Source organism: Phalaenopsis equestris, unplaced genomic scaffold (genome assembly GCF_001263595.1).
Source record: "Phalaenopsis equestris unplaced genomic scaffold, ASM126359v1 Scaffold000198, whole genome shotgun sequence".
NCBI lineage: Eukaryota > Viridiplantae > Streptophyta > Magnoliopsida > Asparagales > Orchidaceae > Phalaenopsis > Phalaenopsis equestris.
This window is the reverse complement of record NW_018164640.1, coordinates 1,303,395-1,328,053: the sequence shown is the minus strand read 5'-3', so window position 1 is coordinate 1,328,053 and position 24,659 is coordinate 1,303,395. Positions and strand designations below refer to the sequence as shown.

At 32.9% G+C, this 24,659-nt stretch overlaps 1 protein-coding gene across 1 annotated transcript; it reads right to left on the bottom strand.

The window, feature by feature from the left end:
- Window positions 1-1,690: 1,690 nt before the first annotated feature.
- On the bottom strand, window positions 1,691-17,936 carry LOC110022591 (WD-40 repeat-containing protein MSI4). The gene is made up of 15 exons (XM_020721623.1): window positions 17,604-17,936; window positions 15,485-15,548; window positions 14,940-15,026; window positions 14,769-14,831; window positions 13,532-13,597; window positions 13,353-13,427; window positions 13,084-13,159; window positions 12,473-12,695; window positions 12,091-12,172; window positions 9,906-9,979; window positions 9,625-9,736; window positions 9,405-9,479; window positions 6,632-6,711; window positions 2,944-3,043; window positions 1,691-2,124 (listed from the first exon to the last, which is right to left on the bottom strand). The coding sequence occupies exons 1-15, from the start codon at window positions 17,729-17,731 to the stop codon at window positions 2,023-2,025; spliced, it is 1,407 nt and encodes a 468-aa protein (XP_020577282.1). The 5' UTR covers window positions 17,732-17,936; the 3' UTR covers window positions 1,691-2,022.
- Window positions 17,937-24,659: the final 6,723 nt, after the last annotated feature.

The window sequence follows — 24,659 nt, the reverse complement described above, 5'->3', positions numbered from 1 at the left end:
TAAGATCCTTCTGAAAAATAGTAAACAAGGAAAGCTTGTTTATCGAGTAGGAAGCCGCCTTTTGTTGGCATGCTAATCGATCTGTGGATGAAGGAGATGAGTGGAATAATTATAGGAGATGATGTGAATGTGATACTACTAATCCAGCGATCGGCGGACATACATCTTGGAGGAATTCGAACTACATCGAACATGATTTGAATTTTCAACCGGCTCGCCGGCAGCGGCAGAGACGTGGAGGAGTCAGGATACGTCTTCGACGGATTTGTCAAGGCCGATCGGCACATGAGTCCGTTGGCGCGGCACTTGGCAACTAAAGCAAGTGCTTTGTTGAGGACGAGCTCTTTGTCGTCCATAAACGGCCGCTCATAGTGCTCTGCCCTCACAGCCTGCCGGAGAAGCGTTGTTCAGTGCTCTGTCTTGCACTTCGTCTCCTGGCGTTCAGCCCTGAAGGAGCGAGCATCATCGGCTAGCTTTGTTACCTGATCCGCGAGCTGAATAAGCTTCGCCAATATTTGTTTAACCCCCTCCCATCATCTTATCTACTACAATTCGTCCTTCCGTAAATCCTACGCGCGACGGAGAGGTGATCTTCGTGTTTGTCTGCCGATCGACAGAAATTAGCCGAATGGCCTTTCTAAAGAAATTTGCTTGGTGCTGCTCGTCTTATTCAAGCTCACCGCGTCTTTTAAGATGTTTAACCAAATCGATGCCCAATAATTAAGGTTGAGAGAAAGGGAGAAAGGGAGAGAGAAAAGGGAATAGGGAGACTTCCCGTCCAGGGGGAAAATGGGGGTGTTCCCGGAGCCGATGACTCATTTTATTCCATAATGAATATATATACATATACATTACACACACCCAAAATTCAAGGTCTCTCTCTATTTCTCTCTCTTCCTATACATGATGGCTATCAAATTATGTTAATGTTGTTATATACATTATTTCTATCAATAATTTATGCAAACATTTGACTAAAATTTTTTCCTTAACTAGAGAAAATTTTATTCTATTTTAAAAACTCATAACTACTAAATGAAGTTCATGAGTTCTAATAATATACTTAAACTACAACTTTCTAAACAAATCATTGACTTAGTATAATGTTGATAAAAAAAAAATTAAATAAGTACTTTTTTTATTTATTCATTTTTTCATCATAAACGCAGCCAAATAACTTCCAGCTAATTTCCTACTACTTCACAAACCATACCAACAAAATTATTCCAATTAAATGAAGCTTATTATCTAAGTTCAAATCATGTTCCAATCACAGTAAATTTGAATCATTTAACAACCAAACCCTCAACCATTACAAAGTTAACAAAACCCTAACTAGAAAAAGTAATGACAAACACGAAGAAGTTGTGAGAGGATCCCATTAAAAAAGGGTGCTTTAATCATCATTCCCATCCTTCTCCATCAAGGTGGAGCTTCAAAAATGAATAAGAGATAAGAAACTTACAACTAAAACCCTCTATAAAAGACAATGGAATTTGCAATGTGGTACTTTTGCTATGCACTTGATGAACAACTCGGACTCGACTTGATATAATATCCGATCAAGTTTGTTCAAATAAATAAATAAATATATTCGAACATTTTTTAAATGCTCAAAGGTTAGTTGAATTAAACTTAAATACAACCAAAATTTTAAGAACTCAAGTAAAATGGAATTCAAGAAATTACTTCTATGTTCTACATTAATGTAAAACCTTCCATGGCATTCATTGAAATGAAGTTTAAAGGAAACCTCTCCATATCTTTAGCATGCAAATGTTCTAAGCATGTCATACATAAAATATGAAAACCACATCAAGGTTTGCCCTTCAAATTTTCAGCTAAAACACACAATTCCCATCATTCTTTGAGTCGGTCACCCAAAACTGAAAGATAAAAATTAGTAGTCTTAGTCGCCAGTACGAGTCATCTGAAGGGTTTAGAACTTACCAAATGCATGACTGTAATTAAAACAAGTCCTATAATGGAGAGCAAAGGATAAGAGAAACAGAAAGCCATAAATCAGGTCTTGGGGGCGCAGGTGAGGATATGAGACTTGAACTTCTCCAACTCCTCCAGAACTTCTTCTTCCGGCCGATAAATCAAGTCGCTCATGCGCCATATCTGCATCAATGATCAGGCTAAGGTCAAACGTAATAAACTAAAGAAAAAAAGAGAGATGTTAAGGTGGAGAGCAACCGCATGGAGAATGATCTCCAAGTTTTAAAAAAAGGTTTAAGGACATGTACGAGACCAATTTATAAATGGAAGATTTACATGCATATCAATCAATTCTTATGCATTTACATATCTATAAACTTCATTTGTTTACATATATGCCAACTTACCTATTATTCATGAAAAGGTTTATTTCACTTTTTAAAAGTTAAAATAGTAATATTTTTATTGTGATATGAAAGATTTGAGGGATATAAAATGAACAAAATGAAGGAGAAATTTACTTACATACCACATAATTCTTATATATTTACATATCTCACACCTAAAGTGCACGTAACACATTGGTGTCATAAATCTATGCATGAAAATATGCATTTCGCTTTTAAAAAGATAATTATAGCGGTATTTTTCGATGTGTTATTAAACAATTGAATTGTTATGCGTGTAAATATGAATGTTCAAGTGTTAAAAACACGTAATAAATATATAAGAATTGTGGTATGCATGTAAATGCTCCAAAACAAAGTTTAGGTGTAACTATGTAAATACATGGAATTGGGTGGTATGGATATAAACGCCCCAAATAAAAATAAGAATAATCAGTTACCAAACAAATTTTATCTAATTTGAAAAAAATAAAATAAAATAATCCCAACTACTGCAATGCGGCAACTGGGAAGTAGAGCACTGGGTAACAGCCATGGCATTCATTAACACGTTAATAAAAAATGCAATCCGATCGCGAAAGAAATAGAAATTTACCTGCAGTGTTCCACCGCCACCAGTGCTCTGACAGTCATCAGATACACTAACAATGGTCCATGGATCAGATGCATTCCAATGAAAATCAACAACTTTATCCCTGCACATCTCATTGAAGGTTAAACATACAAATTAAAAGCCAAACATATATAATCTGAAACCATGATCATTAGCCAACAGGCAATTTGGATTGATTTGACAATGAGAAGGGCAGTTAGTTCCAAAAATCTGCAAAATCGAGTCAAATCAAATCATTCTGCTAAGACTACAACAACAACAAAACCTTTATCCCACTAAGTGGGTGGGGTCGGCTACATGAATCTGGTCGGCTACATGAATCTTTTTTCCCCATTGTCCTATTTAGTGTCATATTTTCATTTAATTCTAATAAATTAAGATCATTTTTTATACAATATGCCCAAGTCTTCCAAGGTCTACCTCTGCTTTTCTTAGCATAAGTCGGATTTAAAACATCTACTCTTCTAATCGGATCATCAGTTGGTCGACGTTAAATGTGACCAAACCATCTAAAACGACTCTCTAATCTCTCTAATTTTGTCTATCACTTCTATCACTGGAGCTACACAAACCCTATCACGGATATATTCATTTTGCATTTTGTCTCTAAGTGTAAAGCCACTAATCATTCTCAACTCGGTAACACTTAACTTAGTTTTATGCTTCTCTTTTAAAGGCCAACATTCAGTTCCATGGAGCATTGCAAGTCTCACCATCATCTTATAAAATTTTCCTTTCAATTTAAGCGATACTTTCTATCACACAATAGGCTCAAAGCTTTCCTCCACTTCAACCAACCGACTTGAATTCATATCCCCATCAATATCACCATCACTTTGAACAATATACCTGAGGTATCTAAAGCGTTTAATAATTTGATTGACCATTGTTAAATGTTTGTCACTAGAGCTACTACTACTAAAATTACATTCCATGTATTCAGTTTTAGTTCTACTCAAACGAAGGCCTTTAGACTCCAAGATAGACATCCATAATTCAAGTTTTTCCTGAGCTTTATCTCTCATCTTATCCACGAAAAGGATATCATCAGCAAAAAGCATACACCAAGGGACATCCTCTTGTAAGTGTCTAGTATGACCATCCATAACTAAAGCAAAAAGATATGGGCTTAAAGCCGATCCTTTGATGCAAACCAACAGAAATAGGAAAATAACTGGTCAATCCTCCTTCTATTCGAACACAAGTCACAGTTCTTGTATGCATAGCTTTAATGAGTTTAATATAAGTCATATCAACATCTTTCTTCTCAAGAACGCTCCAAAAGATATCGCTTGGAATCATATCGTAAGTTTTCTCTAAATCAATAAAAATCATATGTAGATCCTCCTTGGAATCTCTGAACTTCTCCATCAAACCTCTCAATAACAATAAATGTATAATGTATAACTTCCATGGTAGACCTGCCCGTCATAAATCCAAATTTATTATGAGAAATCTTTGTAATACGTCTTAACATATGTTCAATTACTCTCCCATAATTTTAATGACACGTCAACTTAATTCCTCTAAAATTTACACACTCTTGTGCAACACCTTTATTCTTAAAATTGGGATCAAAATACTCTTCCTCCCCTCTTCAGGCATCTTTTTAGTTTTTAAAATAATATTAAAAAGTTTAGTAAACCAAAAATCTCCTAAATAGTTCCACACAATGATCATGCAATATACATATCAAATTGGAAGATATATTAAAGTTGTCAAAAATATTTTATTAACAATATAAAAAATAGACCAATAGATAACACAAAATAATTGGGAAGTGAACAAATACTACTATTTGTAGTAGGATTAGTTTTGTTATGGAGATTCTAATATATGAAGTTTAAATTCAGGGATCTTATATGCTATTTGCAAATGTAATAGCTTTAGTAAGTGAGACATTCTAAAATAAATGAAAAGTAAGAACAAAATAAAGGTTTAAGAAATAAGAGCTTAGTAATAGTAGAGCAACATGTTAACAAAATTTGAAACAAATACTTACTAGTAACATTGTAGGAAGATCAGGTTAATAGCTACGTGCAATAATATGTCTAATTTCTTATACAGAAGGAATGACAAATATGGCCTTCAGTTTTAGAATTAACTCATGTTGATAAGAAAGAAAAGTATCTCAAAAGTACTGAACAATAAAGTCATATCTGAATATCTAAAGGTAAATTTTATGATCCTATAATAAAACCAACTACCCTATATGACTCTAAATGTGACACTATAAAACATCATTCACCAACAAAATGGGCATCATAAAGATTTGACTATTAACATAAATGTGTGGTATAATTAGAAAGAATTTAATAAAAGGAAAATATATAATAGAAACAACAGCTATTGAAGATATCTTTTGAAAAGTAGACTTGTGCAGTCGACAATGTAAAAGATGCACAATAAAATCAATACATAAAAATAATGTGAAAAAATATGAAGGAAAAGGAGTAAACCAAATACGTTATTTGGCTAAAAGCATAGACAAAGCCTTGTGCAAAATTAAACTAATATCTCATGCAGAATTGAATAGGAATGAATGGAGGACTTTAAAAATGCCAAAGCCAAATAGTTGGTAAAGCTAATATGATGATGATGATCAGCTCATCCTGCTTTGTTTTCAATAGCCATAGCAGAGATGTGGAAATCAGACCATTCCACAAGGGTAAATCCTACCAAGTATGTATATTGGTATTGTTTTCTGACAAGTCTAGAAGATGGCTTCATGACTAGGAGCTTATCATTGCAAGAAAATGCATTGAGGCTCATGCCGATCTAATAGAACCATGCCATTAATTCCCAAATACATTGAAAACAAGTATCCTTCAGGTATCCAGAATTGAAGAGACCAGATTATATGGCTGCCTTTAACCAGGACATATTTTTTCCTTTAGACTCTACCAAATCCATAAACTAGAACTTGTTATGTTCTAATCAAATTTCAGCCTCAATTCAAATAATTAAAATGCCCTTTCCCAGTTTTCCCACGTAATTTTGATTATTTTAGATAAAAGTCAATATGCTAGTATCTACCAAGCCAAGTCAACATAGTTGGGATGCATGGATTTGGTTCTACATTGTTGGGATGCATATATATGGTTGTGATGATGCTAATGATGACAATATGTATAGGTACAAGTATTCATGCAGAAGCTTCTGGCTTAAATTCTCACATGGAACAAAGTGGACCTGGTCAAATATCATAGATTTTCACTATTTATGTAGAAATAATATAGACTAACGTAGATTAATTATCACATAAATACAGAATATCAGTATTTTAGAACCTAATTGAGCAAATTCTTGTATAAATCGTTGAATTATATTCCATAAAAACCTACATTATACTCTCTGAATAAGGAGCGCTAAAAAAAAGCAACTCAGAGCAATGGGTTTTTCTTTTAAGATCTGCTTGGTAAATGCAACTTTATAAATAGTTTCAATTTTTTTTACAACAAAATTATGTTTAAATTAAAGTAACATCCCAACATCATTAAGTACGAGTGCTGCCATTTGTTCAACAATAGTAGCAAAATGACATTTCAGAAGACCAACTACTGTATAATGTTAGGGACTCCATATTCCGCCAGAATACATGATAGTACATAAGAGCACATTTTGCATGCCAATAAAACAAGCTCAGCAACATTCAGCAGATGACACTCACCTATGTCCTGCATGTTGAAAGAACAAGCCAGGTGGAGAATTTGTCGTCCTTGTACCAGTCCTCTCTCTCTTTTTACCAACCTAAAATAGAAAGTTAGCGGTTAGCTCAAAACGAAACAACATGAGGACAACCTCGGTTAACACAGAAAACAAATTCTACTCAAGAATCTTGCTAAGGTATGCTGACAAGAAAGAAAATTTTTAAAATAATAATGCAAATAAAAACAAGTTGGCTAAAACAAGATGATGCCTCCGAGCAATACTATCTTTATTTATTTATTTATTTATTTTGCCCAATTGTTTTATTTTGCATTTTGGCATGTTCAAATCATCATATCCTGTAAAAAATACTTGTCTGCACAAAAATTGATGTGGGATGCCTAATAGTGTAGGATTTATAATGCAACTACAACGATTCAATAATTTAAAATCACACAAAAAATAAAGATAGGTCGATCAAATATTACTAATTACAATAAACCATGTTTCTTTAAGCGCATTAGACCATGCAAAAGCAATACAAATTCGCATAGCAATGACCACTAATTACAAAAATTCTTTCTTAAAAATATAAACTCAAAAGATATAAAGTTGGCACAAAACAACAATGCAACTTGGATTAATTAAAGAAATTTAATCAGCTTGCTACAAGTGAAATCCCAACCACAACAATTTATCTAAAATCGTGATTATAGCAACAAAAATAACAAAATAATTTACAAAAAAATAAAAGATCAACAAAGATAATAAAATACAAGCCTGCTGTCTATAAAGAGATCTCATCATCAAGAAGTTGTTTATCACTCTTGCACCACACTCAAATGCACATTGAAAAACACACAAGATTGGAAGTTAAAAGCATAAATTTTATTGATCAGAAGTTAAGTTGTGCATGCCTCATGTATTGGTAATTAAAAGCATTTATCTCAAAAAATAAAAATAATCATAAGCATCTAATCTCTAATCTGCTGCTTCTTTTTGGTTTATTTTAAAGAATAAAATTTGGATACCTGATAATATTCAAACAGAAGCTGTCACCACAGGCATTACAAAGTCACGCCCTTAAACTACAAAGCATCGCAATTGCTACAGTACATAACAGGTATAAATGCTAGGTCATAGCCATACTGCTTAAAACAGCGCTACAAGAACCACATCCAACAAAGCATCACTATTGCTACTAAAATAATTTGTACAAATCCTTTATTCGTGTAAACATTAAGATTTCCATCACATCTTCTCCCATTCATTCAAGATTTTGAGCAGTTAAAATTTGAAGAATATATATATTTTTTGAAAGCACAAAGGCTAATATATTAAATAAAAAGTAGGGTACAGATAGATTTTGTGGGAGATCCCAAAAATGATACCAAGCCCACACAAAAACCACCATATCAAATGGTTTCAAAAAAGAGAAAATACAGCCAATACATAAGAGATCAAAAAAAAATAAAAACCAAAAAGTGTCAAAATAGGAGTATCAGGTAGCTGGAGAGCGACCCAATTTTGTCGTCTCTGCCTCTAGTTATAGGGAAGGAGCTAGCTAATAAATTGGTCAGATGAGTGTCATTGTCAGTAGCAACCAATGTATCATCCAATAGATTCACTAGCTCGAGTCGTCCTCCGTTCTTCTTCTTCCTCCTCGTGTAGACCTGTCATTCCTCATCCAAGGATTTGCTCACCTGATCAGCAGAATGGTCTGAAGTGTGCAGAATATGTGTAGGTTGTAGAACATTAGAGGCAACTACTTGTTGTACCAGCTGATTTTCTTTCGGGTCGAAAGAGCACTCTCGTGTGTTTTGGCATGTAAGTGGAACTTCTTCAATATATATATATATATATATATATATATATATACACAGCTTCAATCATCAAAAGAATTTAGACGCAGGTGGGAGATGTGTGTGAACGGGACTCCATTCCTTCAAAAATAATAGTAATTTATCATTTATATTTATGCATATGCACGCATACAAATATCTTATACCATTCAAACACATTTGAATGGTTGAGATTTAAATTTGCTCATGCTTCTTTTTCTATTGCAAAGCATATTTAGGCTATGTTTGGGGCAGCAGAAACTTATTAAGAAGCTGTTGTGAAGTTGCTGAAGAATAATCTGATATTGCAAAAAGCTGCGGTGGCTATTACAATTTTTTTTGTCAGAAAGTCGGACCGCAGCTACAAAGCTCCCACCACACTTAGTCAGGAGTGATGGGAAAACGCTAGTTTCAACAACAGTTTTTTGCAAAAACAGCCAAAACGTGGTTTTCCCAAACGGCCAGAACAACGGTGCGCCGTAGGATCGCCGCCGTACCACTTACGCCAAATGGAGCCTTAGTTAGTGAAATCCTAGCTCTCACTCCCTTTCCCTCTAAAGGAAGTATAACCAACTTAATTTGATTATAAAATAGGATTATGCCTTATGCACCAAAACAAATGTAAGCACAGATGCATGCACGTATCCACGAGTGCCCACACAATCACGAGAGAGAGACGAATACATCTTGCTAGGGTTGAGATTAATTGAAAGCATAACAGAAAAATAACCGAGGAAGATAAAAGAGATTGCTCTCAGTACGTATGGGCAAGTGTATATCAAACTTTAGGTGTCCGATATGAAAATACATAAGAATCGTGTGATATGTATGTAAATTTCCCTTATATTAAATAGTTATCAGTATATTTGCACTCTTCTACACTATGATTTAAAAGAAGGAACTAGACTCGAGCTTCTATAGTTATTTGGTTGCAACAAGACTTGTTGTGAGTACCTTCTCATAATCCCAAACATTTAAGAAGCCATCCTCTGCAGCACTCCCAAAAACAGATGCTTTGTCTGGAGACCACTGAAGCAACAATAATTAATATGGCATAAGCATAAAAATGATGAATGCCTTAAAGAGAATATACAAAGCTTTAAAAAAAAAAAAAAGATAGCTGTCAAAAAGAAACAAGACAATGATAAGGAAAAATTAGGGAAAAAACGCATGCCTGTACACAAAGAACAGCAGCTGAGTGGCCTTCAAATTTATGAACAGGAGAGCCAACGCCCCCTGAAGAAAGATTCCTCCGATCAAACATCCGAACAGAATTATCCGCAGACCTAATAAGTAGATGCAACGCAATAAACATTAAGTTTGATAAACAATATATATAAAGCGTAAATATTATGACAGTATTGCTTAATATAATTGGATAAATATGACTTAATCCAAATAACTTCAACAGACCTCAGTCAGCATTCAGAGTTTATCAAGCCAAAAAACACATACCCAGTCAAAATATAATTGACATCATGGGGATTCCAATCCACACAGTGAAGATCCTCATTATGAGCTTTCTCAACCTGGCAGCAGAATAGAATAATAGATGAAACTCAAGAATGAAACAAAAGACTAGAAAGAATGAGCAAAAGCAACAAGTGTCTGAAAAAACTTTAACAAAAGTAATAAGAAGAAACAAAATGATCAAAAGGAGCATTAGCCAAATATGGTATTAAACATGTATTTTAAGCAACCACTAATATGATCACTAAAAATTGTATGCAGAATGCAACATAAATCATTATGATGACCTCCACACTATCAATTACACTTAACACAATCAGTTTAAGTATGGTCGGCAGTTTAATAAAATCAGATCTGCATTTTCAGCCTATTATAAAATTAAGAATATGAATACCTTGGTAATAAGATTCGGAATGCAGCTTCTGTATGAAGGTACAGCAATTCAGGTCAGAATCTCAAATAGGCAATATAATCATGTTAAAAATCCTAAATATGGATGCTTTGATCCGCTACAAAAATTCATAGAATGGAACATAATCCAGTTACAAGTCCATGCTATGGAAGACCTACAATAAAGTTCATAACATATAAATTTTAGAGGCTCTTCCAGATTTCAAAGGAAGAAGACAATTGCTTTAGCTAGCATAGAGATAATGAAATATTCAAAGGTCCTTTTTTCTTATACAGGTATGATTCTAACGAGAGAAAGAGAGAATAGAATGGAGGGCTAAAGAGATTTTCATTGATGGATAAATGATAATAAAGATGAAGAGGAAATTGATGGTATAAAAGATTAGATTATCCTCATGATATGCATTCAAGGCAACGTTAATTCAGCAAAATTCAATAATATCAGAACTAATATTCCTTGTTCAGTTTGCAGATTACGAAGTCACAACCCAACTAAATCTCCTTATCTCAGATCAGTTTGTTTATCACAAATTCACACGGTCCAATCATTATCTCAGATCAGTTTGTTTATCACAAATTCACATGGTCCAACAGAATTTCACCATATTAAAACATGAACGATTGGGGTAATAATGGTTAAGCTTGAACAAAACTGATGCAATAAACATCTCCTACACCAACATTTAGACAATATAAAGACAAGAAAATAAATTTCATTGGTTGTTTTTAAAAACAATTAAACCAATCTAAAACATCTACTTAAATTTGGTTTTGACTGTTCTAATTCTTGTACTTTGACCTCAAAAGTTCAATGGTTTGGTGAAATTCGCTCAGAAACAATCATGTGTACAGTAAAAAAAAGAAAAATCCCTTGTTGCATCATAGGGGAGTCAAACCCAAGCCTTCTAGGACTGAGCTTATAACGAAATCACCCAGTCAATCTATAGGTCTCAAGATCTACTGGTTGGGTTGCACTAAAATGAATGAACTATTTTAGTATTTTCTGAATACTCCCTAAATTTATAATATTACATGTACTCATTTGTTTTATTTACATGGTAATAGAACATAGAAGAAATTAAAGTCTGTTATGTAAACAGGTTTTGTATATACAAAAATTATTCCTACAAAATCTATGCTACATAGTCAAATATTTGAACAATAACTAAAACTTTCAATATATATCTTTTCAATCATTGATTTTTAATAAAATGTAACTAAAATGCATAAAAATACATTAAATCAACCAAACTAGAAGGAAAGTGGTTACAAAGCCAGAATTAAGCATATGAGCCACACATGGTGACTCATGAACAACATAGTAGAAAAATAGTTAATTTTGATAGTTGTTTATAGATATATTTTAAATATAACATATTCAACTTATGTTAAGAAAGGTAAAGGTAGACCTAAAAAGACTTGAAAATATTGTATAAAAAAGAGCTTAATTTATTAGAATTAGATGAAAATTTGACACTCAATAGGATGCAATGGAGAAAAAGGATTATGTAACCGACCCTCTTAATGGGATAAAGGCTTGTTGTGGTTGTATATTACTTTAAAAATTTTAAATATAAAAAGTTATCAAATATCACACCAAGAAATATCAAAATCAATAAAACTTAAATTTCTGCTTTGAGATCAAACTAACTAAAGCCAAGTTTAAAAACCTTGATTTCATCCATAGAAAGCAATATCTTAATTTTGCGTCATAAAACGGAAAGCTAAAAACCATTTTGATGGAAAAACGGTGCTTCACCTTAACAACGGGACTTGTACCACTACGAGCATCCCACAATATGAGACAAGAGTCATCACCAACGCTACAAAATTCCTCAGCACTACAACAACAACAAAAATGCTATAAAATAAGAACAAAGCAATCATTAGGTAAAAATACAAAAATAAAATAATCTTAAGAGGTTAGTGAAAATTTTAAAAATTTCATTACACTGGACAACTACAGCACAGAAGCTAAATTACTATAAATCAGCAAGCAATGGTCCAAAAATGAAGCTGACTAATGACAGCAAGGTAGAAACAAAGAACCATATGCATTATACAGCTGCTTGCAAATGGAATAAAGATAGGAGGATGATGATAATGAAACAGTTCTTTGCAGTATTTTGTCTCTAGATTACCTAGAAGGACAGAACTGCACATCTTCAACTGTATCTTCATGTCCTTGGTACACCCCTCGTGGTGCAAGGGTGGGACTGTCTGATGCCTTGTTGTTACCAGCTTTTGCAGCCTGCTTACCGCCAGAACTCCCAGAAGATGCCTCAAGAGATTTAACATCCGAAGCCACTCCTAGAGTAGATATATGATCTTGTATACTCCATAATACAACTGACATGTCCTTGCCTATGAAGCAACAAATCATGTAAGGGTGTTAAATAAATTGAATTCTACTTATCCAACAACAGAGTCATTGAAACAACAACAATCAATATCTGCAACTTCACTACGTGGGAGATGCCCAAAAAAAGTTCTGGGCGTGATGGCAATCAATGTTATAAAGATTTGGCTGAAGCTGATAGATAGAGCCACTTATTAACCATCTAAACCAGTAAGATAAATAAAGTAAACAAAGCTGTTTTAAACTGATGGTATAAAGGGTATTGCATACCACATGACCCACATATACTCGGCAATCAAATCTTTAAATTGGAGCAATTCTATGCCTAAAATAAAGCACTGAATGTTCATCAACAAAGTCCTATCAATGAGATAAAGTTAAATATCATCTAACCTCCAGAAAGGACCAGAGGCTCAATGGGGCACATAGAAAGAGCAAACTCTGCATTTTCTTGATGCCCTGTGAGCACCTGTAATACAAATGAAACTGTCTGCTAAGGACTAAAAACTGATAAGTACAAATTCAAAGCATAAGCACAAGATTAGCTACAACAATGAATCATTTACATTAAAGGGAGCCGGGAATAATAAAAATGTGCATGGATGTTCTATAAGTGATGAAAATAAATATTTTTGCATTAGAACTAACTAACAGTGCCAGACCAAATCGGGGCGTGACGGCGCAGCACCAAGCACGGCATGACGATTAGGCTGAGATTCAACATCCCAAATAAGCACCTGCATTTCAGGCATCAATCCAGCAGGCTTCAATATATACCTTCTTAAGAAGAGAAATTTCATGTCAAAAATAAGGAGAACAGTATGAAAGGAAAACACCATACATCGGGACTGTCAGTATGAGTCCCCACTATCTTACTATTTTGAGGCAGCTCCCTGATTCGGTTGACCTGCAAAAATTCAGGTGTAAAATGCAATGAGATTAAGGAAAAGCAAGGGAGTACTGGGAGCTATTGAAATGTCATTTCATACAAAAAAGTAGAATTTCACAACAACTAAGAACTTATTTTACACAGAATACCAAGCAATCAATATCTAATAAGTATCATATCATCTTTTAGTCAAACTGCCTAAGGGACGAATTCATACCTAAAGACAATTAAAAAGGAGGAAGAGACATGAAACGTTACAGTACCAAATCAAATGAATTTCTTCACAATGCCTATGTCCTACTTAAAAGGACAGGAATAGTAAAATGGAAGAGAAAAGATGACAGAAAGATCCATTTTTAAATGGGTGTCCTATGTAGTTGATCGTCATTCTTGAGTTACTTCAAAAATTTTTAAAAGATAGAGGCAGATATCAAATTTATGTAGTAGTATATTGTTGGCTAATATGATTTTGTCATGGTTTTTTGCACGCTTTTCCATACATGCTCCTTCCTTCCACATAAAAAAACTCTTATGCAGTTCTAGATCAAGAAACCATGGAGCTAAATGGCCATATTTGCCAGAAGCTTGTCAGATGACACCCTAAATTATAGGAACACTTCCCTTCTAATTTAAAAACTTTGTTTCCTACAAAAAGTTTCAAATGGCAACAGTCAAAAGATAGAGATCAGCAAACAGATGAAGAAAGATAAGGCAATTGTGAAGACTGAATCATTAAAGAAGACAAGTGAAGGGTTGCCTTCTTTGTCTAAATGTTGATCCACCTCGATGTCTGAGTTCTGTTGAACCACCAAATGTGAAATTTTAGGCAACCACTTGATGCAGAGATATATTTGGAGAACAATCAATCACAAGGAGGAAGGTTTAGCATTTAAGAGAAGAGAATAACATTCCTAAATTAATGCAGCTATTCCAGAAGTGAGTACACGATAAGATTTAATTTCAATATAAATTAATTGATTAAATACATTTTTCTGATTGTATTTATTTTTCAATGAAATAAGAATGTAATGTGACAAGCGCATCGTCTTATATTTGAAAATAATCTAATAAATGATTTTTTATTAGAAATAAGAAACAAAACTGATCTTCAAAAAGTAATTAACATAAGCAAAAATAAATAAATAAACCCTAATGGTATAAAATCTCCAGCATAAAAAAAATTCCGCACCTCCCCAGGATGTATGATAGTTTTAAACTTTTTCACAAATGGTGAGCGTGCTTCTTCATTGAACTGAAAACAGCAGCATAACTAAAGTGAGATTTCCTTCAAACAATCCTCTCAAGGAAATTATGGGCTAATAAATAAACTTTAACAACTGCTGTAAAAATAAGCACTAGCCTGTGAAATATGTTCTGCAGCTGCAACTCTTGGTTTTACAACATCACAATTGGCAATCACAAGAGTATTTGGAACGCTGCCATCAGTCTGGAAAAATATGCACAAAAAAGAGATATAGCTGAATAGCAACTGTGGCTCAACTTTCTCATGAAAAAGCTCAATAAAATCCCAAACTTTCTTTTAACAAATAATATATGGTATGCAAAATAAACAAGTAACTCAATAAGAGTCATTAAAAAATTTTACAAGACTAATAACGGAAAGAAAAGACAAACAAAATTAACAAAAATGTAAAATGTGAAAATGCTGCTTATTTAACTCCCACTTAATGCAAAAAAATCTTAATTTAGTAGAAAAAGAATCAGGTCAAAAGATCTCAGTTAAAATTGCTCCACATAATTTCCTATCTATTACTTCCAATATCAGTGTTTTTAAGAATTTTCAATCAGAGGATGTCTTGTCAAGAACTTAATCTCATTCACTATAATTTTTAAGGGCTAAAACGACATAACTGTAACAAATGTAGCATTAGGGAAGCTACTTGCCTGTTCAGATAGGTAAAGGCGCTGACGATTCTTGTAAGTTGCATGCTCCACTTGAGGGCCCCAACTTTTCATGTAAAATGAATATGGAGAGTAAGAATAGAGAAGAGAAATTGCAAATGAAACTAGGAAACAGTAAAAATCAACCTAAATTAACTGGCCAACACAAAACAACTGTTACATAATTAATTATCTATTTACCAATACTACAATGAATTTTCATTGTAATAATAATTTATGTTATGTTGAATAACTCAATCAAAGCTAAATCAAATGGTGACCACCAACTTCACATACAAAGGTGCAATTGCATTAACATAATAGAAAGTTATATACAGTAAACTAATTAATGGCGCAGGCATACTTCAAAATTGGCTATCAATGGCAAGAAATCAACTTGAAGAAATAACTAGTTGTTTTGATGAATTTTACATTATAAGTTGCAAGAACTTCATGCTCCAGACTCTGTTACGTTGCAAAGGAGACAATAATAGTGGCCCAAAAGTTATATGGCATGTTTGTTTCAGTTTTATTTATCAACCTAAGCAGGTTTGGCCTTGTTTTTATTTTTAAGCACAAATTTGAGCCATCTTGAAAGCCAGGTTAAGCTAAGCCCAGCTTTTCATTATTGAGGGATAAGCTAGGATAAGCTGAGCACAGTTCCAAACTGGCCAAAGCTTGGTTTGCTTGGCTAGAAGCCACAACCTTCCTCTTCTCTTATTTCAACTAGGATCCATTTTGGATCATTTTTTATTATTTTCTTTTTTCCCCCTTTTTTTTTCCTTTTTCTTTGGTTTTTAAAAATATGTTTATTTAAGGTATTTATGTTTTTTTTAACAAAAAAATTATTTTAACTCACTCAAAACATTTTTTAAGTGATTTAAGTGTTTAAAAAAAAGCTACAAAAACCATATTTATTTGTAATCAGAATATAACTAAAATAAAATTTTAAATAAATTTGAAGCAGTTATTTTGTGATTTTTTTTTGTTTGATTTTGAATTTTCTTGTGCAAGGAGTGGAGTGTGAGTATCCAAGAGTCTTCAAAAGTGTGAAGATAATTGAATGTGGTGTACTTGTATTATTCTCTTCATTTTTGTTTATAGTGAATTTCTTAGTGTAGTATCGCTCCGTGATATTTCTCCATTTTAGGGTTTCTCCAAATTAAATCTGATTTTATCTACATTTCCTTTCTTTGTGCCCGTCTGTTCAAAATTTTGTTTCGAATCTCTTAAATTGGTTTACGCAGTTTACATCTCACAATACCAATGTGCTATACAATTGAGCATTGCAGTTTATACACACTTAGCTCATTATCTCTTAGCTAACATAAATAGGCAACAAAAACAGGCCCTTAACTTTCATTAAGGGGCAGTTTAGTTGAGAGGTTTCAATAAGATTTATCACTACTTTACTAAATCCAATTAAACAGCAAAATACAGGAGTTCTATGGATTTACGAATTTTCGGATTTAATAAATCCAATTTTATCTTTGATTCGGCCTAAATTTGGATTTAATAAATCCAAGGGATGAGTGAATTTACATATTTTAACATAAATCCACCCAAACGCAAAAAAAAATATATATATAAACATGAAATAAATCCGACGGTTTGCTAAATCCGAATTTCTCTCCACCGTCAATTTTTTGACATAAATTGGGATTTACTAAATCCAAATTTTAGCGGGATTTAATGGATTTAGTGCACTAAAAAAAATTAAATCCTCAACTAAGATGCCTAACACGTCAAATGGATATACGATTTACTAAATCCTACTGACGTTAAATCCCACTTGCAGCCAAACAGCCGCTAAGAGTTTATCTTGTTCTTCAAGATCTTTCAATTAGCAGCGTTAAAGTAAGAAAAAAGAAATAAAAAAGGATAACTCAGATAAAACCTATGTTCACCTTCAAATGTTAAACAAGAATCATCTAACCTTCACATCCGGTATGGCAAAGATCGACAGTATGGTTAAAAAGAACCAAAAAAGGAACTTGCAAACAATGAGCCAAGAACCAAAACCTAAAACCCTAAACGGCGATCCTCGCCGCAAAAACCCTAGTATGTCATTGAGCCAGAAGGGAATCACGAAACAAAGAGGGAAGAAGAAAAGAAGAAATACCGGCAGGAGAGCGAAGGCCATACGAGATTGTGATTGGCAAGCCAGTCGTAGAGCACTGGCACGAGGGATTTCCACTGGGTATACCTTTCGTCCACGGAACGCTGCCCCGCTTTGCCTCTCTCCTTCATCTCTCTCGTTGGTGCTCGCAGGCGTTCTCACGATCAAGCTCTCGAACACACAATTTTTTCACCTTCAGGATCGGTTGCTATGGTGAGCACAGAGCAAAAGCTGCGCGTTGAACGGCTGCTCTTGCTATCAGTAAGAAAAACAGCACGGGAGTCGGTCGATGCCTGTAGAGAGGGAAGGGCAATTAGGGAAATTTTGTGTAAGCTCGTGTAAATTTTCTCAATAAATGACTGATTGGAAGTAGGGCTTGCAATTTAGCTCTAAAAATGTTAATCATCCGAAAATTGAATCTAATTTTGGCTTAAATTAATATCAAATCCAGATAAACGAGCGGAGCTATGAGCCAACAAAATTGAATCATTTTTTTATCTTATTTCATTCTCCTCTCGAATCTGATCGAAATTAATGTCGACCGTCAGCTGACTGTGCTCCCACTCCCATTGCTCTCGACCTTCTATCATTCTGCTCATAATGTGACTTAAGACATAACTAGATTTTGAATTCTTTATATAATAAATCCTAGCTATTTTTCTACCACAGCCGCTCCCGTGAGGTCGTGACCCATTCTGAGTTTCGCTCCCGATTTTGGAGACGACGAAGAAAGTCTCCCTCCCCAATTGGTTGTTTCTTTGTCTCCCTAACCATACTTTAATGTTTTGACATGTATGTTTTTTATTGAGATTTATTATAGTTCGGTTTCATTCTTACAAAGTCTGTGCCCAATCTCCATATGACAACTTTTTGAAGCAAACTGCATGGAAGGATTTGACATTTGAGTTCATTTTGTGGTTAGCTAAACTAAGATTTGAAGATGTAATTCCTATTTGTTCCTTTTGTTAAACACTCTTAATTTGAATAACACATTTGAAGAATGAGTTATTTTATAGCTGAGAAGAATTTCATGTCATAAAACTTCTCTTGCTGACTTTGTTACAATAAAACAAATAATGGCATGTGGTTTGGCATCACCTTTTAAAAAAGTGTTTACAATATCGTCAACTTTTTTCACGGACTTTTCATGTGAAACTTTCCTGTTAACTTTTATTCTTTGTTGAAGGTGGTGGCTAGTGATGGGTTCAATTGTTGTGATTGTATGTTCATTTGGCATTTGGAAATCGGCATGGGTCACATGGCATTAGTAGTGGTATTTGAGAATATGCTTTGGTTTTCTTAGAAAAAACTGATTAGTGGTTCCGCTCTTCTATTGATAGATTTTTCATTGTAATTGGCTTACAAGAAAATTATTAGATCTGTTATTAACCTTTATGCTTTAATGGAGTACTTTATGTTTTTTATCTCAACCATAAATTCTATTGTAGTGATTTGTTTTTTGGAATTTAGAGTTCCCCTTAACCTTTGGATGATATTTTGTTATTTTAAACTCCTTTTATTTGTGGCAAATCAGCAAATGCAACAAGATTAGTTTAAGTAAACCTCTTCTTTAGTACTTATTAATTTAATGTTTAAAACTTTTTGTAGAGGCAATGAAAACTCAAACTCAAAGCAAGTCTAATAGTTCTCGAAATCAGCCTATTGTTAATAGAGCAATAGCTCAAAATGAGATTGTGGGGAAAATTGCTAAAGAGAGAAAAGAAAAGAAGCAAAGAACAGAGGTTTGACAATATTTTGGTGAAATATCTATCAAAAAAAAGGAAAGTAATTCAAAAATGAAAATGTAATTACTGTGTAAAGTTCTATGTGAAGCAAAAGACTAGTTCCAGTTCTCAAATGAGTAAATATTTCAGAACCAATCATTACAGTAAAATTGATGGTAGAGATAAAAAAAAAACAAAAGATATTTGATCTATTGATAAAATTCAGTCTATTTTTGTTTTATGCGTCTCAATTTCATATGATCATGGTAGAATAAAAATTATTGTGGCCAATATAATCATTGTTCGTAAATATCTCTTCATAACATCCCTAAATGAGTAAATATTTCAGAACCAATCATTACAGTAAAATTGATGGTAGAGATAAAAAAAACAAAAGATATTTGATCTATTGATAAAATTCAGTCTATTTTTGTTTTATGCGTCTCAATTTCATATGATCATGGTAGAATAAAAATTATTGTGGCCAATATGATCATTGTTCGTGAATATCTCTTCATAACATTCAAACATTTATGATTTAATATTCTAATGAAATCAATGAATTCAAACTATCAAATAATTTCAAGATTTTCCATTGAGAAAAAATGCATGAAAGTTATGAAGTTGAGAAAGAAAAACTGAAAAGAAATTTAAAATTAGTTAAAATAGTCTCACTTACCATTGATTGTTGGACATGAAGCCAAACTATTGGTTATATATGTTTTAATGTGTATTACAGTTAGAACATTCACATATTAGATCTAATATTTCTAAAACAATTTCTAAAAGTTTGATACAATGGGGTCTTCAAAATAAAGTCAATACTATTACTTTGGAGAATCGTTAAATGAGCTGGTCACTAGAAAGTTGAAATGATTGTTTAGTAGAAGATCTGATTCTCTCATTATGAGAGATTTTATCATGTTCGTTGTGCTGCTCTTATTTTAAATTTAATGGTGCAAGATAATTTGAATGAAATTAGGATACTAATTGAAAATTTTAGAGAGTCAAAATTGTTTATAAAGAGATATCTTAGCCAATAAAAAAAATTTGTTAAGATTGGAAGGCAGATTGGTTTGTTCGCACCAAAATCATTACGCATTGATGTGTCAGCATGTTGGAACTCCATATACAAAATATTATATTCTGCATTTTATTATAATGTTGTCTTTGCGAGATCTTAATTACGCTTCATTGCCATCAAAGGATGAATAAGATCAATTTGATAAGATTAGAGAATTTCATCATATTTATCGTCTTATAACTGAAATTTTCTCAGAATCCAATTATTATACAACAAGTAGGCTTCTTCCCAATTTAATACTCATTAGGAAAACTTTGAACCAGGAATGTTTATCCCATAATATTTTTTTTTTCTAATATGCAGAGAACCATGAAAATAAAGTTCAAAAAATATTGAGAAGACTGTTCAATGTTATTCTCAATTACTTGCATTTTAGATTCTTGAATGAAATTTTGTGTCATTAATTATTATGATGAATTTATTGTGAATGAAAAGAAGAATATTATAAAACAAAAACTTTTTAAGATATACTGCTATTATGTTGTTGATAAACAACTTATTGGAAAAGAAGTCAGTGAAGCATTCACATCTAACTCTCAAGTAGGGGCATCAATCAGAACACAAGACAACACCAGCTCACTTGATGATTTAGCTTGCTTATATTATTTTATAGATTCGACCGGGCTTTCGCTTCCATAGAAGTCTGATCTTGAGTTATACTTACAGGAAACATATGTTAAATGTCTCAATTCAGAGTTTGATATTTTGCAGTGCTGGAAAATGTCCACCATGAAATACAAAACTCTTGTTAAGATAACCAAGTATATCTCTTCAGTTCCAATCATAATTGTTGCTTCTGAATCAAGCTATGATGCTTCTGAATCAACATTTATTGCAAATGGGCGTGTGCTAGGTGATTACCAATTTGGGACTTAATTATATAATGATTTGATTTGGTTGTAGGATGATGAGTTTGAGTGTTATAATGAATTTAATTCTAAATAAACAAAATATTCTGATTTTACTGGGGAATTAAGATTTCATAGGAATTGAGATTTTTTGACAAGTGATACAGCTCAAAGTTATGATATTTTTCTATTTAAATTTTCTATTTTATTTTTTATTATCATAATTTTATGCTTTTGAATGATATATTTATTGTATTTTGTAGGTTTTATGTAAATCCTCTGATGTAATTATGTCGGTTTGTTGTTCGATTAGCGTAACTACATAGCTATACTATAAATTTGTGTAATTATGTCGATTCTGGCGCAGCTACGCCAACATCCATCTAGACCCATGACTTGATCAATTTTTTAAGGTTTTTGAGGGATTTGGAAGCCTTAATGTTATATAAAGGGATCAGGTGAAGACTTGGGGACACTTTGTGCTTTGGGGACTTTGCATCAAGGGTTGAAGGGATACTTGGGGGCTCTAGGGTTTTTCCTAAGGGTTCCCTCGAAAAAAGTTCTTTTATTTTTTTATTCTCTTTTCATGTTTTAATGTTGAGAGTTTGGAGAGGTTGAGTGCATTTGTATAAGGGAGATTTGCAGAAATCTTGTATTGAACGGAGAGAATCACGATATATTGCAAAAACCAATTAGTCTCGGATTTGACTTTTTCGCATCTCTTGAATTATTCTCATTCTTACACAAGCAATAATATTTTTTAAGCTTTTTATTCTCATGCATCATAGCTACTTTTTTCTCGAACTTATGTTATGCAAATAATGTTATTTTATCGTTGTTTTTTCCTATGGATTTTGTTCTTTATACTCATTCTTTCTTTTACATTAAGATAATTCAGATGAAATAACCATTTATATTATCTATATTCATGTTGTTACATGAAATGTATAAAATGGGTACATTTTAATATAAAATTTTATATTATAAAAAATTTTAATGTTGAATATTAATTTATGATTTTTTGTATAAACTTTAATTAATCATAGGCATATAAGTGTACAGAGATAAGGAATAACTTCTTCTTCTTTTTTTTGAATATTTTTTTAGCAATTTTTTTTGCTAGCAAAAGATGATTGGGGCCACTAAAGAAAAAATTGCCATAGTTTGGTCTTTAAAAATAGATTGTTTGTTGGCGATTATTAGTAGATTATCACTTAAAAATAGTTACTAACAAGTAATTGAAATGTAACTCCATATGCATAATTAGGTAAAATCCTCAAGTTGGTCATATTTCTATTGCTATTTTACAATGACCCATAACATTGTCATTTGATTAACTTTGTTCTGTGGATTTTCTATAATAAATTTTTGTAATGGTTTTTCTATCATTTCCCAATTCATTTTTTAAGCATACTTTTTCAATGGAAGAAATTTTGTGCGAGCCTTTTAGCTTGAAAAAAACAAATTTTTTGAAGTGCAGTCCGGCAAATAAAGTTATCAAGGTTGATAAACTCCTAAATTATAAGTCAAATGAACTCTACCGTATAATTTACCTAGCAATATTTAAAATGTGCACTTTCCCACAAGTGTACATCATTTAAAATTTAATTTTTATAGTATTTATAATAACAAGGTTGATTGTAGAACTTTATGCTTGACATAAATATGCTCCTTCCCATAGGTGATTATAATATTGCAAGTTGTAAGTTGGCCCAAAACTCTTGATTTTACGTAGAACTTAGTGTTTCATATAAAAATAAATGAGTTGAAGTTAGTTTACAAGATAAGTTGATTCATGAATAACTTTTCCCACAATTTGTAGATGACTTTTCAAGTTGCAAGTGCCAAACATACTATGTGGATAGTGATAGTGTTATTTCTAGATAGCATAAGCTGACATTCGAATCAGTGTTATGCGACTGTAATTTTTCATGGAGGTTATTGTTACATCTACTTCTCCTCTACTATGAGCGTATAATAGCTCTATCATTAACCATTTATCATGCATAATAAATCCTTTTTCATTGAATGTATATAGAAATCAAGGAGATGATAATTCTATCATAGAACTAGATGTGAAAGTGGTGTTTTCCTGAATCATATAATCTACTTAAGAAATTTTCAATGAAATGATGTAATAGATGAGAAAGATAAACATTATGTGAAGACCTCTCATTTGAGAAGTAGTAGCTCATCTAAATGCAAAAAAAAATTCATTTAGGCTTTTACTTATTATTTCTATCCTTTTAATCATTTTGACTATTACTTTCTTTTTTTGCACTTTCTTCTTAATGGTTCCAATTTGTAAATTTTTATATTTATTAAAACATTAATATATATATATATATATATATAAGTCTATGTAACAAACATATCCTTATTACAAATTTATTTTAGATATATAAATGAACAGTGAATTTTGGAAGGGTCAACCATTGCATTATGAGGAAAAATATTACGTGTGGTAGACCGCACGTTCGGATGACAGTCTGAATGTTGTCACGCTGTCATGTATTGCACGGAGGCCCATCCAGACCGTTGTCCAAACGTGTGCGGCCGCCGCAAGTAATATTTTTCCTTATGATGAACAATGAATTTTGGGTAAAGTCTTTCATATATTGTTCATTTACTCTGTGGATGCACCCTTAAATCTATTTGCAATTCCTGGTGGAATAATTAAATAAGTTAAAGGGGGCATATTTAAGGGCATTTACGTACATACCATCCAATTCTTGTATATTTTCTTGTCTAACACAAACTTCTTTTTTCAAAAATAGCACCATTTTAACTTTTTAAAAGTGGAATACACTTCTCCATGCAGAGATAAAGGTGGTGTATACATAAAAATGAGAGTTTAGCGGGTAGAATACTTAAGAATTGAGTGACACACATGTAATCTTCCCAACTTTAAAAGGTTTGGAAGAAGCTACCTATTCCTCGCTAATTTCTCAGCATATATATTAAATTTTCTACAAGTGTTTTTAGTTGGAATAAATTACCATAGGTATGTGGAAAAAATAATTTTAAGTTCGAGATAACATCAAATATTTAGAATATATATATAGACAAACACACACATATTATTGGGTGACAAGTTGGTAAGTAGTTGTGTTGTCAGTCGTAAGACCTTCTGACCAGGGTTTGATCCATACGAGAACGGATAGTACATATGGCAAACTGTATTCTTAAACAACAGTCTTTAAGAGTCCATTTGGGGCAGCTTATAAGTGCGGGCGGCGTTTTCAAAACGCCGCTGTACCGTTTGGTTCGCGTTTTTCGCCAGCTTATCCGAAACTGCATTTGAGTTTTTACACTAAACGCAGGCCGCGGGTCGACCCCTGTGGCCGGCCCGCGGGCCGCGTTTCAGGATAAGCAGCTTATCCTGAAAAGCCCAAGCTGCCCC